This window comes from Mauremys mutica, chromosome 1 (assembly GCF_020497125.1).
Source record: "Mauremys mutica isolate MM-2020 ecotype Southern chromosome 1, ASM2049712v1, whole genome shotgun sequence".
Lineage (NCBI taxonomy): Eukaryota > Metazoa > Chordata > Testudines > Geoemydidae > Mauremys > Mauremys mutica.
In genome coordinates this window covers 47,533,679-47,552,234 of record NC_059072.1, presented here as the reverse complement: position 1 = coordinate 47,552,234, position 18,556 = coordinate 47,533,679, and the positions used below count along the sequence as shown (strand labels likewise).

Genomic DNA, 18,556 nt, shown 5'->3' with positions numbered 1-18,556 from the left:
TGAAGCTGGACAAATCCAGACAGGAAATAAGGTGAACATTTTTAACAGAGAGCAATTAACTTTTGGAACAATTTACTAAGGGTTGTGGTGAATTCTCCATCACTGGACATTTTAAAATCAAGATTGGATGTTTGTCTAAGAGAGATTTTCTAGTTCAAACAGGAATTATTTTGGGGAAGTTCTGTGGCCTGTGTTACACAGGAGGTCAGACTAGATGATCACAATGGTCCCTTCTGGCCTTGAATTCTATGAATCTAGACAAGTTCCCAGCTGCACCATTGAGAGTAGGCAGGGAACAACATTACTAAGGATGGAAGGTCCTCTGCAGTTCTTTGTTTTCACAATTTCCAGCTCAGATACTTGCAACCTATCATCCTCGGGCCTGGTCTACACTGAGGGGGGAGGGGCGATGTAAGATTCGCAACTTCAGCTACGGGAATACTGTAGCTGAAGTCGACGTATCTTATTCCGACTTACCTCCCGTCCTCACGGCGCAGGATCGACGGCCGCGGTCCCCCGTTGACTCCACTACCGCCGCTCGCTCTGGTGGAGTTCCGGAGTCGATGGGGAGTGCATTCAGGGATCAATATATCGCATCTTGACGAGACACAATATATCGATCCCCGATATATCGATCGCTACCCGCCGATACGGCGGGTAGTCTGGACGTACCCTCAGAGCCAGTGCATATCCCAGAATGTTTTCTTCATCTTAGAATTAAAGTCTGAACTAGCAAAATGAGATTCAAAAGAGAACTCTCAAGGAAACAGGAAAAGATGGGAACGGTGCTGGAACATGGTGCGGGAGATTGCTGAGTTAGACATAGAAGATATGGGGTGTCCAGTATCCACCTGTAACCTGGTACAGCTTTATTTATGACAGACATTGAGTTCCCATATGCACTCATGCACTCCTCCATGTTCTATTTTTTTTTCCCTGAGAGAGGTAAAGTCTTTGCATGGGATACAAATACATTCAAGGCTGGCCTTGTAATTCTCCTAAAGTCCTTAAAATGAAACATTTTAAATAGTCCCAAATCCCAGTGCTTATGTACCAGGGGAGACATGCCGCTGCTTCTGTACCTAATTTGTACTGCACCATTCCAAAGTTATTTTTAGCATTTCTGTAATATAAAGAAATTCATATGAGAAAAGGCAAATACAGTGACTCTTTCCCTGAGAATCATTTCCATTAGGTAAACTCATCTGCTGTCCCTTACAAGTGGATTTGAACACAAAGTCACTGATTTTTCTTGGGCCCTTTGGGAATAAGGAAAATGGAAATGGCTAGCAAGCTTAGGCTGGCCACAGAACTTTGTGTTTCATATCAGCTTAGCAGTCATGAACCTCTCTAATCTCCAGTATCTGTTGGCAGCTTGACAAAATCTGAATCTTTCTATTTGGAAAGGAGGTACATTCTTTAAACATCACTGATGAAAAATGCACATAGATTTTCACCTCTGTTGTTGTCACTGAGGTGCACCTAATTTCACTGATGTTAAGTGACTTCACATCACCCTGGGTTTTCCTTTGTAAAGAGCCAACATCACTGGAGGTTCCTTTTTCAAAGTTCCTTTTTCAAAGAGGGGCGATGTAAGATTCGCAACTTCAGCTACGGGAATACCGTATGGCTTAAGGCAGGGGTGGGCAAACTATGGCCCACATCTGTCCCACCAGCCATTTTAATCCAGCCCTCAAGCTCCTGCTGAGGTGGGGTCTAGGGCTTGCCCCGCTCCCACGCTCCAGCCAGGGAGCAGGGTTGGGAGCCTCTCCGTGCAGCTCCCAGAAGCAGCCGCATGTCTCCCCTCCAGCTCCTACATTTAGGGGCAGCCAGGGGGCTCTGTGCGCTGCCCCTGCCCCAAGCACCGATCCCACAGCTACCATTGGCCAGGAACTGCGGCCAGTTTGAGCTGCAGGGGTGGCGCCTGCGGACAGGCAGCACACAGAGCGGCCTAGCTGCGCCTCAGCATAGGAGCTGGAGCGGGGACATGCCGCTGCTTCCGGGAGCTGCTTGAGGTAAGCGCCACCCTTAGCCTGCACCCCTGAGCCCTTCTCATGCCCCAACCACTGCCTCAGCCCTGATCCCCCTCCTGCCCTCGAAACCCATTGATCCCAGCCTGGAGCACCTTCCTGCACCCCAAACCCCTCATCCCCAGCCCCACCCCAGAGCCTGCACCCCCAGCCAGAGCCCTCACCCCCCCCACACACACACCACCTCCCTGTCCCAGTCTGGAGCCCCCTCCTGCACCCTGAACTCATTTCTGGACCCACCCCAGAGCCCACACCCCCAGCCAGAGCCCTCACCCCCCTCCTGCACCTCAACCCCAATTTTGTGAGCATTCATAGCCTGACATACAATTTCCATACTCAGATGTGGCCCTTGGGCCAAAAAGTTTGCTCACCCCTGGCTTAAGGTCGCTCATAAAACAGTGTGCATTGCTGGAAGGCTTTTTCTATGTTAATAGTTATTCTTGGCACTGAGCACCTCCTCCATTTTTTTTGTGTTTCAGTGACAATTTCACTTTCCTCTTACACCCACCACCAGCCCAATGGTGCCTGAGGCACTGGTGACATTTTTTTGCTGAGTCCAGCAAAGTGGTTCAGACAGACACAGACACACACACACACACACAAAGTGAGGGAAGTTTGACAGTCTCCTTATACTTGAGCTGACATGGGGTCTGTAAGAAGGAACAGGCTGGGCAAGCAGAGACTTTTCAGTTAGTACGAGAGAGAGAGCAGGTGAGGAGGCAGTGTCAACACCAGGAGATGAAGTCAGGACAGGGAACAAAGAAAGCCAAGTGCCGTATAAATGATGATAATAACTGATGACATCAAAGCTGAATTGGCAAGTCCTGTGCTGGGAATCTTGTCCTAAAGATCTGATATATTGGATCATATCATTGTTATCCTCATCTTCCTTCCCCACTTCCCTTTTATTCTTTGTACCTCTCACCTCTTGAATAAGAGATGGTCAAAACATTTAAAATTTCAACAAAGTATTTGCGATTTTTTTAATGTTTCGCAGAAAAACATTATTTTTCAACCAGCTCGTATAATGGTTGAAATTCTTCTGCATTCTCTTTTAAATTAGGTTGCAAGGACTGTTTCTGCTACCTAGCACCGTAGAGTGCTGTTGCTGATGGGGCCTTTTGGTGCTTCCGAACTACATATAAAACATAAGGCTTTTCCTTTTCTAAAAATAGTTGTATCTCCAGTTTCTTGCAGGCATCATTGAATCAGTGGGGCTGCAGGAGGGATTTGAGTGGAAAAGGGTAATGTCACTAGGGACTAGCTTAGAGAGAGTGCTCCATGCTTAAGGAGTGGCATGGAAGAATACATGGAAACAGTTTATGTGTGTGTGTAAAATACAGACACACATACACAAAGATTTTATAGGCACTCACTTGGAATTACTTACCTGACTCAGTACACTCATCTGTAAGGCAGCCATCCCAAATTCGTGCTCATAAAATATCACACCTGTCTCTGAGGTGTTCCTTATTCATGGAACACCCTTTCTGAACTGATCTGCAAGGCCACTACCCTCTGTGCATTCAAATCCCTCCTGAAGCTCCACTTCTCCTGTGACACTATAAGAAATTAGCCATCCAATAATGGCAGGAGAAGAGCAAATAGAGGATCGTCTATGTAACTAACTAGAAAAATAACATGAGAAGTCTGGCTTACACAGAATTGCCCTAGTTTTTACAAGTCAGGTTTTAATCGATTTAAGATTGTCCACACCAATATAACTAAACCAATTTAAAAATTGATTTTACTTGAACTTGTGTTGACAAGTCCTTAGCGAAATATGGCCAGTCATCACCTGAATATCCCTTCCCCCTTCTCTTTTCTGATTGTCTTTTTAATTTGTCTTCAGAGCAGAGACAATGCCTCCCTGTCTGTGCAGCACCTAGTACATTGTAGAAATAAATAATACAAATAATATGCCACACAAGAAATTCATATATTCTGCGTATATCATGTATATTACAGAAAAGCTGTTCCAGAAACATTTTAGAGAGATTTTAAACAATTTAATGCAACTTTTTAAAAAATTTCTTCACCCATAAAGTTGGACTTCTTAATTACTATCAGTCCAATTCTACAGGCATCAGAGGGAGTCATGATAAATTGCAAGATTACCTAAAATAGCTTTTCTGTGCCTGTAAATATCACAACTTTAAAGTCCAGTATCTTGGAACTTACTAAGGATAATGCTATACATCTCACTGGGATGGTATAAAGCTCTTATATTGTAGCTTACATGATTGTAAGACTTTACTGTCACTGGTGCAGGACTGAATATTGCCTGTTATGGGACTCAGGTGTAATTTTACAGGGAAATTGCACATTTGGAAGAAAGGAAGAAACATTTCTCAGTTAGATTGTTTGGGGTTTTGTTTTTTTTTTAATTTTGGGGAGGGTGGGGGGTTATAAGAAGACAGCTGTTTGAAGCTGCTCAGCCAGTTGGAATGTTAGAAGTTGTCCCAATAGAGGAGGATTAGTGGTCAGAGTACATCTCTGCAATCAAATAAATTATATATATTCATTCATGTTAACGAAGTAGCAAGAGTCTGTACGTGACTTCGTGATTACACTATATGTGTACATCGAAATGAAGTTAATCATGAACTGAAAGCTCTTTGGAAAAGGTGCCCTCTCTATCTATGTGTTTGTGCAGCACTTAGCACAAAGGGGCCCTGATTCTAATTAGGTCTACAGGCATTACAACAATACAAATAATAATTTGCATTTTAGCCTCACTGATTGAGAGGTACACTTCCATATGTATACATGGTGGATTACGCATTGCTAGACAAAATATGGCATCATTAAATAACAATGCAAACCCAGACCAAGCTGGGAAAGGCACACTATTTCAATGCTTGATTTCACTTTCAGTTGCTGATTTTAGTAAATGTTGTTTACATTTATATTATGGTAGCACTAAAGGCCAACCAATTCAGGGTCCCATTGTCCTAGGCCAGGGGTCGGCAACCGGTGGCTCGCGGCTCGCCAGGGTAAGCACTCTGGCGGGCCGGCCCGGTTTGTTTATCTGCCGCGTCATCAAGTTCGGCCGATCGCGGCTCCCACTGGCCGCGGTTCGCGGTCCCAGGCCAATGCGGGAGGCAGGAAGCGGCGCGAGCCGAGGGATGTTCTGGCCGCAGCTTCCTGCCTCCCGCATTGGCCTGGGACCGCGAACCGCGGCCAGTGGGAGCCGCGATCGGCCGAACTTGCCGACGCGGCAGATAAACAAACCGGGCCGGCCCGCCAGGGTGCTTACCCTGGCGAGCCGCGAGCCACCGGTTGCCGACCCCTGTCCTAGGCGCTGCAGAGACATAGAAAATGACAGTCCCTGCCCCAAACCGCTTGCAATCTAAAAGACAAGACATAACAGCTGCATGAGATAACAGGTTGGTCGAGGTGCAGGTGGGAAGTCAGAGTAAGAAAAACAGTAGGATGGCTGTTGAGTTTTATAGGTGGGGCTGGTAGCACCATCTGTTGTTAAGATTGCTTGACAGCTCCCATTATGACACCCTTTTTTAGTTGCTCATAATTTGCTGAAATTTTCCATGCCAGTTTTCTGCCTTAGGCCGAATTTTGTTGGAAAGTTTCAGCCAAAATGTTTCAGCCATTTTTGAGAACGAGGCTAAAGAATAATACATGGTTTTTCAATGTTAAAAAAAACCTCTGGCTACCTTTCCTTTGATAATATCTCGTGTCCCCATGCTGTGGAGCAGGGTCTTGAAATTTGGCATGGGGTATGGCCTTTGAGTCATGGATGTGCCTTTTGCTTTTCCTGTTAGTCTTCCCAAATTTGGCCAAATTATAAGCCTCTGAAAAAATCACAGTTCACACATGCTCAATGGAGACTTCTTAGAGTTTAGAGGTTAAAATCTCCAGAGATTCTGTCTTCAGTGGGCATGCTTGAGCCTCTCACCGCTCATGGTGCTGAGCAGACTGCGCATGTGCCATCCCTACAGTAAGTGAGAGATGTTCTCTCTCTCTCCCTGGGCTAGATGGATGCAGTCAGACTTTCCCTGGGTTTGGCTGCTCTAGGCTGGGGCTGGGCACCAGTACAGAGAGCAGGGAGCCCGTCTCTCCTGTGCTTTCAGTGGTCCCCTTGCTGGCAACCAGGCACCATGGAGAAGTAACAGCCAGACTGGGAGAAGGGAAAGGAATAGATTGGGACAAGGAGCCTGGTGAGGCTGGTACTGAAATGGGTGGCAAGAGAGCTGTGACTGGAAGTTGGAGATGGGACTAGGTGGACAAGGAGACTGGGGCTGAGGACTGGAACTAGGAGCCTCAAGAGGGGAGGGGAAGCTGGAATAAACTGGGAAAGGAGATTGGGAATAAACTGGGAAAGGGAGAGAGACTGGGACATGGTGAGGGAAAGAGGAGGCGAGTTTGAGAGCCAGTTGGAAAGGTGGGAGGGGAACACTAGGATCAGATGAAACGCTGAGGGGAGGAGGAAGACTGGACAAGGATATTAGGACTAGCAACAAGTGGGTTGGGATGGGGAGAGTGGAGACAGATCTGATGACGAGCTGGGGTGTGGAGGGAGAACTGGGACTCGTGGAGTAAAGAGACTGTGGCATGTCAATAAAACAAAACTTTTCACAAGAGGCCACTAGCATAACATATATATAACATAACATAAGAGTGGCCATATTGGGTCAGACCAAGGGGCCATCTAGCCCAGTATCCTGTCTACCGACAGTGGCCAATGCCAGGTATCCCAGAGGGAATGAACAAAATCATCAAGTGATCCATCCCCTATCATTCCCAGCTTCTGACAAACAGAGGCTAGGGACACTAATGGCATACTGGTCTGTATTAGTAGGAGTATTACCAGCAGATCGAGGGAAGTGATTATTCCCCTCTATTCGGCACTGGTGAGGCCACACCTGGAGTATCATGTCCAGTTTTGGTCCCCACACTACAGAAGGGATGTGGACAAATTGGAGACAGTCCAGTGGAGGGAAACGAAAATGATTAAGGGGCTGGGGCACATCACCTACAAGGAGAGGGTGAGGGAACTGGGGTTATTTAGTCTGCAGAAGAGAAGAGTGAGGGGGGATTTGATAGCAGCCTTCAACTACCTGAAGGGGGGTTCTAAAGAGGATGGAGCTCGGCTGTTCTCAGTGGTGGCAGATGACAGAATAAGAAGCAATGGTCTCAAGTTGCAGTGGGGGAGGTCTAAATTGGATATTAGGAAACACTGTTTCACTAGGAGGGTGGTGAAGCACTGGAATGGTTTACCTAGGGAGGTGGTAGAATCTCCATCCTTAGAGGTTTTTAAGGCCCGGCTTGACAAAGCCCTGGCTGGGATTATTTAGTTGCTGTTGGTCCTGCTTTGAGCAAGGGGTTGAACGAGATGACCACCTGAGGTCTCTTTCAACCCTAATCTTCTATGATTCTATGACCATCCCTGCCCATCATGGCTAATAGTCATTGATGGGCCTATCCTCCATGAACTTATCTAGACTAAACTTGTGCACCTCATATTCTGGGTGCCTGACTTGAGACTCAGGTCTGATTCAATGGGATGTCAATGGACGCTGTGATTTGACTATATATAATACTAAGTGCTCTGAAAACCAGGCCCCACCTGTCTCAAATTGAGCACCCAAAATTAGTGGACACTTCTGGGTAAGTTTTGACCTTATTCTCTCTGTGCCTCAGCTCCCCCATCTGTAAAATGGGATTATAGCTCTCCTTCAACTCACTGGGATGTTGTGATGCTAAATTAATGTTGGTGAAGCACTTGGATACTATAGTCATGAGTGTTATGGGAATACCATGAGGAAATTAATAATTCTCTCCTCAGACCAGGGTTTGAATAGTCTGCACTAATTAAGGCCTGGGGCTACATATTGAACAAAGAGGATAAATCAAACTATTGTTGAGCACCATCCATTCCATGCACTGAATAAAGCTGGCATCCTGTGGAAAAACTAGTATGTGCTCGTGTAATTAGAGACTATCATAATGCATATGCACAAGAGGGCCAAATAAAAGTTGCACAGGGAACCTTAATTCTGGCATTTCCTAACTTTTTAGTGCATGAATTTGCAATGTTAATAATGTTCTTTTAACATTAGATTTTTTTCTGTAATAGTGATAATAAGATTTATCTTCAGCAAAATGGCCACACAGCCCGTAGGACACAACAAAATGCAGCACTTCTTGACACAGGAATCAGTTGTAGAGACTAAGACAGGAAATGCAGCCAGGTACAGCAGCATCAGTCCTGTATTTATTTTCCAATGGCTAGACTGTAGCAGGGCTATAAGGACGAGTAAGATTCTGCACAGCCACACTGGGATGTGGAAGGGAGTAAAGTCCATACAGCTTTGTAGGACCTGCCTAGATATTGGGTCCAGCATGGTGGGGGGGGTAGGGGCTACGTGCCTGATTTCCCCATCCACCCACCCTCAAATCCTATGATAGTGATAGGCACAAGGAACTCAATGTATTTAGCTTCACAAAGAGAAGGTTAACGGGTGACTTGATCACTGTCTATAAGTGCCACCATGGGCAACAAATATTTGACAATGGGCTCTTCAGCCTAGCAGATAGGGGTATAACAAGATCCAAAGTTCAAAGCTAGACAAATTCACACTGGAAATAAGGTACACATTTGCAATAGTGAGGATAATTAATCATTGGAATAGCTTCCCAAAGGCTGTGGTGGATTCTCCATCACTGGCAATTTTTAAATCAATAGGATGTTTTTCTAAAACATATGCTGTAGTTCATATAGGAATTATTTTGGGGAAGGTCTGTGGCCTGTGTTTTACAGGAGTTCAGGCTAGATGACCACAGGGGGGCCTAAGTTATTTCTTGTTATTAGCTAAAATAGATAAGGTATCCTAAATCCTCCCTCAGCCATCACTGAGGTTCTACATCGGTGATTAATTTGTCCTTTAAAATAGTATTGGAGACAGTGGATCGTGTGCTGGACCTCATCACTGCTCATATGTCAGGTTCAGCTATATCTGTTTCCCCCAGTGACAGCTGTCTCTTTGATATGTTGCCTATTTAGCCTGTTAATCGACTTTTCATCTGCATTTGGAACTGCTTCTAGTGTAGTGTAGTGTCAGACTGTTGATAGACCCTCAAAGCTGGGTGGCTTTTTTTTTTTCATTTACTAACTTTTGATCTTGTGTTGATCCCTGGAGCCAGGATCCCAGTGAAGCTGGGCAAAGAACTGTAATTCTGTTTTACAGGGAAGTTCAAAACTTTGGGAGGGGGTGGTTCTGAATTGGAATGAAATCAAATTTCAAAATCTCAAAATTTTTCATGAAACAGAATTGCCATTCTCCACCCAGCTTTCATCTTGACATTAATCCGGGACCTGTTCCTGCATGACCTCCATATGGGGAACTTCCATTGAAACATTGGCAGTTCTGTGCACAGAGGGTGGAACTGACCCCACTGCAGAGGACCGGAACAAGACCTGTTCTGAGGGCTTAATAGGATTTCAGTCATGTTCAGCTCTTTCCACTCCTTCTGCAATCCTTGTCCTTCTAGACCAAAGCCAGGGTAGGTGTCTGCATTCCCAGCCCCTTTTAACTCGACAAGAACCTCTGGGTGTGGGGTGGCTTGATTCTCTTTTTGAAGGCAGATGTCCAGTGTGACACACAACACTGTTTCTTCAAAAGCAAGATACTTAAATAGTAGAGTAAAAGCACAGAGTAAAAGGAGATTTACAAACAAAACAAAGTTAACCACATATCTCTCTTGTCTAGGATTGATCTTTGCTATAAGCTTACCAGCCAGGCTTTCTACCTTCAGTTTCATCAGAGAGAGCATGTTTCTAGTCCATCATGCTGGGCTCCCTTGTCATGCATCTCTGGCTTATGTTTGATCAACGCTTTGTCATCAGCTTATTCCCCTGGTGAATGCATTTCTCTACTCCCACCAAAACCAGTCTGCTTGTTACCTGGGGTTCTTTCAACACAAAGCTCTTGGTAACTTTTACTCTGTGCGAGGTGGTGTCAGGAAATAAATCAGGGGAGACATGGACGTCCGACTGATAAATGGCTGACACAAACAGGACAACACAAGAGTGCTTTCACTTAAAGCTAAACTTTACTAGTCTCAAGCTCTTACACACGTCCGCAACAAGATTAGTAAAACACCCCCAGCCCTTAATAATTACCAAAGCTGAGTGTGGCTCTCGAGTGACACCGCGGCAGCTCATCTGCCGGTGAGGAACACAAGATGCATCCAGAGGGAGAGACCAGTCCCAAAGAGTCCCCAAACGAGTCCCACTATCTCAAGCTTTTTCCCCTTATTTATACACTAGTAATAGAATGACATGTCCCTTAAAGAAACCTTGTTAAGTAAGCAGTTTCAAGCAGGAGGTTCCTTCTGATTATTGATTAACCAGGTGTGGGTTTTTCCAGAGTCTGCAGCTCTGAGACCCCAATAGACATTCCTGCTCTTTTAAAATGCACGTATCAGCAACTTTAACACAATTCTTATCAGGAAGGACGCGGGGTCAAGCTGCCCCTTCCATAGCACCCCAAAACCCCTCCCCTCCTGCCTTGGTCAAGCTGAGTTTGCTGAATGGCCAATTTACAGCTTGCTGACTAGGTTGCTTTTTAACAATAAGCCATAGTGGTTTTAAGCACTTTACTGGTTTGCCAAAGTCTCCCCGTACATGCTCACCGCTCCAAAGTTCCGATATAGGCCATCAAATAGCTCCATGTATTATAACAGCTCTTAAACCAAGACTTTATTGCTTTCTCTATCTGTGAGGATAGAGCACAGACAACCCCCAAACAAAATACATATGCAGGTGTGGGATACAGAAATCATATTTTGGTAACAGATCGTAATATTCCATTAAAACAGGAATATCTGTCATCTGAGTATCACAGTAACCTTTCTACCATCCCACATTAGCATGGCCATACCAAATTCACAATCCATTTTCATAAATTTCACAGTCATAGCATTTAAAAAATCTGGAATTTCACGGTTTCAGATATTTAAATCTTAAATTACATCGGTTGTAACAAAGCATGAATATGTATTTTAAAATGGTAAAATATAAACATATAAAGCCCTTTAGTCAACATTTCTCAAACTGTGGTCCCGACACTAGAGGGGGTCAGAAGGCTGTTGTAAAGGCGTCATGGTATTACCACCCTTACTTCCATGCTGCCTTCAGAGCTGGGTGGCCGGAGAGTGGCGGCTGCTGGCTGGGCACCCAGCTCTGAAGGCAGCGCCCTGCCAGGAGCAGCACAGAAGTGAGGATGGCATATTATGGTGCCCAGCTCTGAAGGCAGCGCAGAAGTAAGGGTGGCAATACTGCAACCCTCTAAAATAGCCTTGGGGTCTTTTGGGTCAGGACACCCAATTTGAGAAACACTGCCTATAGCATAGGGTAAAAGTACACAAAAGACCAGATTTCCCAAGGAAGACCAGATTTCATGGTCTGTGATGTGTTTTTCACGGCCATGAATTTGGTAGGGCCCTATATATTAGCAATAGCAGTAGTATAGCTGGTCTGAAAATTTCAAAGTTTTTGAAATTGTGTCAAAGAACATGGAGGAAATTGTGCAGAAATGTTTGCAATTTTTCTCATACCCATGTTCTCGCATGGTTCTCCTCCTGTCTCCCTTACTGCTTTTTCAGGGACTCCTCTGGCAGCTCCTGTCCTCCTTTCTCTGCAGGTTTCTCTTTTAGTATGTTCCTCTTCTCCCCCTGCACCTTATGTCTTGCCTACCTTCTCTGCTCACCTGGTTTCTACAATCCTCTACATATGGATGATTCAGAAGTCTATATCTCAGTGCTTGCTTTGTCCCATTCCATCTAGTCACACACATCTGCCTCTCCTACATATTGCCTTGGAGGGCCTACTGCCAGCTCACGCTCAACACGACCAAAACAGAGCTCAATCATTTACCTCCTACAACCGTCACTTTTCTGCCTTTCTCCTTTCTTTCTATCGCTCAGGCTTGCAATCTTGGGGTCTCCTCTAATTCCCTTCTCCTTCTCTCCACACATCCAGCCTGCCTAAATCTGGTGGTTTCTTTTAACATAATCTTACTAAAATCTCCCTTTCTTTCTATCCTGATGGCTAATGTGCTTGTGAAGCCATTGTTATTTCCCTCTTCCTTCATGATAGCCAAATCACTCGCTTCTAATCCATCCAAACACTGAAGCCAACATTATCCTTGCCTTTGGATCTGACCATGTCACCCCACCAGGGGCGGCTCTAGCAATTTCGCCGCCCCAAGCAAGGCAGCACGCCGCGGGGGGCGCTCTGGCGGTCGCTGGTCCCGCGGCTCCAGTGGAGCATCCACAGGCACGCCTGCGGGAGGTCCACCAGAGCCGCGGGACCAGCGGACCCTCCACAGGCACGCCTGCGGGAGGTCCACCGGAGCTGCCTGCCGCCCTCCCGGCACCCCACTCTTTAAATCAGCCCACCGGCCATTGCCTGTTGTATCAAGTGTAAAGTTCGCATCCTAGCCTTCAAGAGCCTGCCTATCTCCACTTCAGTCTAGAACTGGAATCTTGTCTCCCATTGGTGTTCATTATTCTCCCTCACCCACATCACTCTGGCCCTGATGACACCTTCATTTCCTTCTGCCACTCCCATCTTCATACTTTCTTCTACGCCGCTCTTTATGTATGGAATACACTCCCTGTATCCATGTGCTAGCTCCCTCTGCCACGAACATGCACACACACACATTTTTATTAAAGTATATCTAAAGATTCCCTTCTTCTACAACACCCACAAATAGAAAAAAATGGAAAATATTAGATTAAGAGGGTCGGGAGGATAATAGATTTCTCCAAAGTATCTCCCTCCTCTAGATCTCCCAATGGATCTTGTCTTTGTTCAAGACTGTAAACTTTCTGTGCAGAGCACTTTCTTGATAACTGAATCATACAGGGCTGAGCACATTGTTGGCACTTGCAGAAGAAGAAACTCACCCTTTTGTAGTGCAATGTTATTACTGCTCTGCATCCTAGAAGTAGCACTTTGGTTGTTTATTCTTTTGCTTTCATCGTGACCAGACAAGTCACTGGGGAATCAGAATCGGGTCTCAAAGAAGAACAAGTCATTGTTTAATAACAAGCTCAACTTGTCATCCTGATCTAAGTTTCATTAAGGCATTGTAACTGATGCTTGGAGAGAAGGGTAGGTCAGAGTTCCCCTTTTCCCCAGTGCTAAAAACACTGGGTTAATTCAGAAGACCAAGAAGCAGGTTGTGGAAAGTTTTGTCTTCTTCCCTGAAGGTGAACCCAGGTCCTGGCACAGAGCCACTTTGCTCTACAGCAAAGAAGAAAGAGTAAGTTACTTGAAGTGGGCTGTGTAAAGACAGGGAAAAACTACCTGTCATCCCTTTCATGGTAAAGCAGGCTGGGAAAGAAGAGGAGTCTGGGTCCTTTAAAATACAGATACCTCTCTCTCTCTCTCTCTCTAAGAATTGTTAGGCAGATAGAACCAAGGCAGAAGGAGTCATGTGCTGGTCTGAGAGTCACCCAGCAGATGGAACCTATGGGGAATGTAGATAGAGGCTCAGAGAAGCTCATCCATTTGGACAGATTTGGGGGCTTTAACTACTGCTGTATCATGGACATTCTTGGGATTTCTGTCACTTTGTATGTTGGGGAACTTGTCTGTGTGTTAGACATTGGTACGTTCCATGTTGCAATAAACAACTTGGCCTACATTTTCTGAAGTGATTTTGGATGCCCAGCGTGAATGGTGAGCACCCATCCTCTGGAAATCAGGTTGTTTTCAGGTGTTTCATGTTGGGCACCCAAAAATTGAGGCACCCAAAATCACTGTCCATTTCTGTGCTCCTTTATCCCACCACGGAATTAGAAGCATCCGGACACTGGTGCAAACTTTACCACATTCATATCCTTGATAATACACTGATTGTAAGGAAATAGTTTTATGAAGGCCTTGTGTATGAGCTAAAATTATTGCCCATTTCTTTGGAGAGAGGCTAGATTCTTTAAGCACCTCATTACTTTCTCACATCATTTCTTGTATTATAAATACTTTAATTCAAAAGCTGTTGTAATTCTGTTGTGTGAGGGGTTTTTTAAATTTCTCTTTCCCTTTGATAAGAGAGACATCTCATTTTGAAATTCTCTGTGGTGCCCAGTACAGCTGAAGAGCACAACATTAATCATCTGGTGGCATATTTTAGTGTTTGGGATAATTCAATAATTATCTTCAAGTGCAGTTTGTGATGTTACATATTTGATGAAACAGTTAGGAATAAAAGTACTTTAGAGAAATAGAGCTTTCAGTGTGCATTGAGGAATTGCAAGCAGCTACTGTGTTTATTATTACTGTGAAATAATTGCATTCTCTCTTTCTGTTGCAGTATCTACTAGAAATGAAAAGCTTAATACTGCCCCCTGAACATATTCTGAAGAGAGGGGACAGTGAAGCAATAGCATATGCTTTCTTTCACCTTCAGCACTGGAAAAGGGTAGAGGGGGCACTGAATCTCTTACATTGTACGTGGGAAGGCAGTAAGTAATTATCTTTCTCAGAAACATTTTACAGGGATTGAAACAATATAACCACATATTTCCATGAAGTATTATGAGTAAATAATCATTTATACGATGCAGCTCTTTCCATCTAAGGCCCTCATAGCACTTCAAACCATTAATGAACTAAACTTCACAGTACCTCTGGGTGGTAGATATGTATTCTTGTTTCATTCTGTAGATGAGTCAAGTTGCCTTTCTTCAGGCCACGCAGAGAAGTTTTTGGCAAAGTTGGCAAGAGAACACAGGAGTCCTGATTCCCAGCCTCCTGCTCACGCCAGTAACCACTCCCTTTGTGGAAAATTAAAAGTTAACAAACCCTGTCAATGGCCTCTAATGAATTTTGGACCCTCAAATTCTGTGCTAATTACAAAGCCAAATATTGCCTAGGAAATATACCGCTAACAATGAGGAGACTTTTATGATAAGTTTGTATGAGCTATAATATTGTTGTTCAACAGAACTACGTAGGTTTTTTGTTGAGTCTTATTGACACAGACCTCACATACAGCCCCTTTGTGTTGCTACAGAGAGGCAAAGGGACTGTAAAACTATCCTAACTGGACAGCTGAGGGTTCCCCAACATGTGTGGAATCCCCTTATAACACTTCCTTCCCACTCTGCCTCTGGTGTAAGGAGCAATAGGGTGCAGTGCCAGTGCCACTGTGCTCTGGTGATCCCCAGCTGGCATAATGTCAGAGGAACCCTGAAGTTTGCGGAACTCAGTGAGTTTTGGGAGCATAAGGAATGTAGGATCATGCCCCATGGAACTATGTCTCCAAATTCAGGGCCAGGATTAACAGGGGCGGCTCCAGGCCCCAGCACGCCAAGCGTGTGCTTGGGGCGGCATGCCGCCAGGGGTGCTCTGCCGGTCGCCTGGTGGGACCAGCGGACCCTCCGCAGGCACGCCTGCGGGAGGTCCACCGGAGCCGTGGGCCAGCGACCAGCAGAGCGCCTCCTGCGGCATGCCGCCATGCTTGGGGCGGTGAAATGTCTAGAGCCACCCCTGAGGATTAATATACTATAGTATTCCCCCCAGGGACTGCATTACGGTGACTAATCTGGAGTTCAGTTTTACCTTTACCATTGTCAGTTTGCAAATACAAACTTCCTTCATTTAACTAGGGGGAAGAAAGCAAAGCCTTGTGCTTAAGGCACAGCACCGAAGACTCAGGAGATCTGGGTTCTACTTGCTGTGTGACACTGAGCAAAATCACTTATCTTCTGTACCTCATTTTGCTCACCCGTAAAATGGGGATGATAATTTATTTCTTCACAGAGGTCTTGTGGAGCTTAGTTCATTAATATTTGAGAGCCTGATACTGAAGACACTATAAAATACAAAGAGTATTATCATGATTAAACCAAATAAATCAACATAATGTTTTGTATTCAGTAAGCTCTATTCTTTCCACCCTGGTGATAATACATTTGAAATATTTTGTGTGTTTTCAATAACTGTGTTGAATTTTAATTTTGTAAAGGGTTTTCACCTTTATAACCACTTGAAAAAGAACCCCCAGGAAATTAAAAAGAAAAGTGGTGTTTAGAATGACCTTTGGTGAGATTGTCTATAGTGACTTTTTTTTCTGTAATCACCGTTCACTTCCCCTTTTCTGCTCTGCTCTTTTCTGATTTCCCTCATCTTTGCAGCCTCCCTATGTTCCATTCTTTCTGTCCTGTTTTTTTCTCTACATTATGTCTTCATTCAGACCTCACCTTTAAAGTACACCTTTCCCACCATGCCTATCACACTGATAATCCACCAAAGAAATACGTTTTACACAAGCTTAATAAAAGTCAATCATCCTCTCATAAACCATTGGCCTGAATTTTGTCTAATCTAGATTGTACAGTAAACTCTTTGGGAAAGGGATGCATCTGTGTCTATGTATTGTAACACTCCCTGCAAACTGGTGATGCTCAATAAATAATTCGGTTTCCTTGCTGTGTGTGGTTTGCTCCATTGTGTTTGCCCCACATGTCTCACACACACACACACATGCATGCACTTCAGTATTCTACTTGTTCTCTCACTACTTACTTATTTATCCCCAGATCAGTCCCCTCCATTGTTTCCTTTGTCATCTCCTATTCCTTCCCAATGGCTCACTTTTGACAGTGTCTCTTCCAGAGCTGCCCAGAGGATTCAGGGGGCCTGGGGTATTTGGCGGCGGGGGGCCCCCGCGGCCGAATTGCCGCCAAAGACCCAGCTCTTAGGTGGCGGGTCCCGGGCTGGATGGCCCCCCCCCCCCCCCCCCCGCCGCCGAATTGCCGCCGAACACCCTGAGCAGAAGAAGCTCCGGGGGCCCGGGCCCCGCGAGAGTTTTCTGGGGCCCCCGGAGCAAATGAAGGACCCCACTCTAGGGGCCCTGAAAAACTCTCGTGGGGGCCTCTGTGGGGCCTGGGGCAAATTGCCCCACCACACCACACCACCCCCCCGGGTGGCCCTGGTCTTTTTCTCTTCTATTCTGTATTGTTTCTTCTCCTCCACTCACCATTTCATAGCAATTGTGTTCAGAAAGGCATTACCACAAGATCATATAATTGCTCATAGTAATCTCTTGCTCGGGTTCCTATTGAAGCATTCTTTGCTGTGTAACAATGGGACCTCTTACTACAGTTTGACTATTTTCTCTTTTTCTTCCCTCCACCGCTACTTGAAAATGTATTTTATCCTACACATGGGTCAATCCAAATAATGGCCACTCATTTCCAACTTCTTCTCAAAGGAACAGCTGTAATCCGTTCTGCATAGCTATTTCAGAGAAATGGAAACAATGGGCCAGATCCTGAGGGCCTTATTCAAATTTTTACTCCTTCCTCACTCAGGCAGATTCCCATTTATTTTAATAGGATTTTGCCTAAGTAAAAACTGAGTCAGAAGCTCAGTGTTTGGCCCTATATTAGTATCTTTCAGTTGCATCTCTCTTCTCTAATTAATATTCTTTATAGATGTTGTAAATTAAACATTTTATTATATTGTGTTATATCATTCTGTCAATTTCATGTCACTTATATGCAAACAGCGTCCTTGACATCTCTGTTCTACCAAAATTTAAACTCATATAAATCAATGCAGAGGAATAAAAACTTAACTGGGTCCTAATTCTTCCTAGCACTATGTATCCATTGAGTGCAGCAATGAGTGCAGTACTTGATCACTTGCTGATGCTCTCTGTACTGATATCTATCTACATAGCAATAATATCTTAAAATTATAGCATGCCATTAAGTTACTTAAACTACCAGCCCCTGTCACTTTACCAGCTTATATGTAGAAAGTTAATGCCTAAAAATGCATATTACTAAATTTTATCTGGGTGGGACTTGGACAAAGTTGAGTGCTAGCATTTCTTAAAGTAAATTACTTCGTGGTACATTTTCACATTTGCTTCTGGGAGGAAAGCAGATTGTTCCTTCTATGGCAAGCTCTAACTGAAACATATCTAGAAAACCTCATTGGCCTAGCAGTCAGGAGGATTTGTGGTATTTTTAACCACAAAATAATTGTCGTTCCCCCCCCCCCCACACACACACACTGCACTCCGCAATTCAGAAAAGAGTTAGTTTAAAAAAATAATAATAATAATCGCATTGGAATATTGGTCATTTCCTGGCATTGTTTCAGTTTTCCACCAATCAAAATGCACTTCCATTTGCAATAAAACTCAAAAGCCCATATGATGCTTGTTTTGTTTGGCTTGATGCAGATATTATATGCAGAAAAGTCCTTAATTGCAAATATGTCTGAGTTTCAAAGGTTTCCAAGATGAATGACTCCCACCCACCACCACCACCACCACCACCACTCAGGAATCAAACCAAATACTTACTTACACCACACTCCCTCTTGTTTAATATGCAGCTGGTGTTCAGTTTTATTAGGCTTCTGATTTGACAAGTTGGGGAAAGACAAAGCAGACATGTGACTGGTGGTCAGACCACTGACACTATGTATCCAAGTGCATCTGTTGGGTCAACTCCAAGGGGAGAAAAGTAGGCTA

General features: G+C 44.6%; 1 protein-coding gene across 4 annotated transcripts in view; it reads left to right on the top strand.

Annotated features, from left to right (window-relative positions):
- ST7 (suppression of tumorigenicity 7) overlaps positions 1-18,556 on the top strand; it is a 233,005-nt gene that overhangs the window by 196,844 nt on the left and 17,605 nt on the right. For 3 of the 4 annotated variants that reach the window (XM_045002251.1, XM_045002254.1, XM_045002253.1), the window contains exon 12: positions 14,378-14,528. In XM_045002251.1, coding sequence (XP_044858186.1) covers positions 14,378-14,528 — 151 coding nt within the window. The remainder of the gene's footprint in view (positions 1-14,377; positions 14,529-18,556) is intronic. The other variant, XM_045002252.1, reaches the window with a different exon arrangement.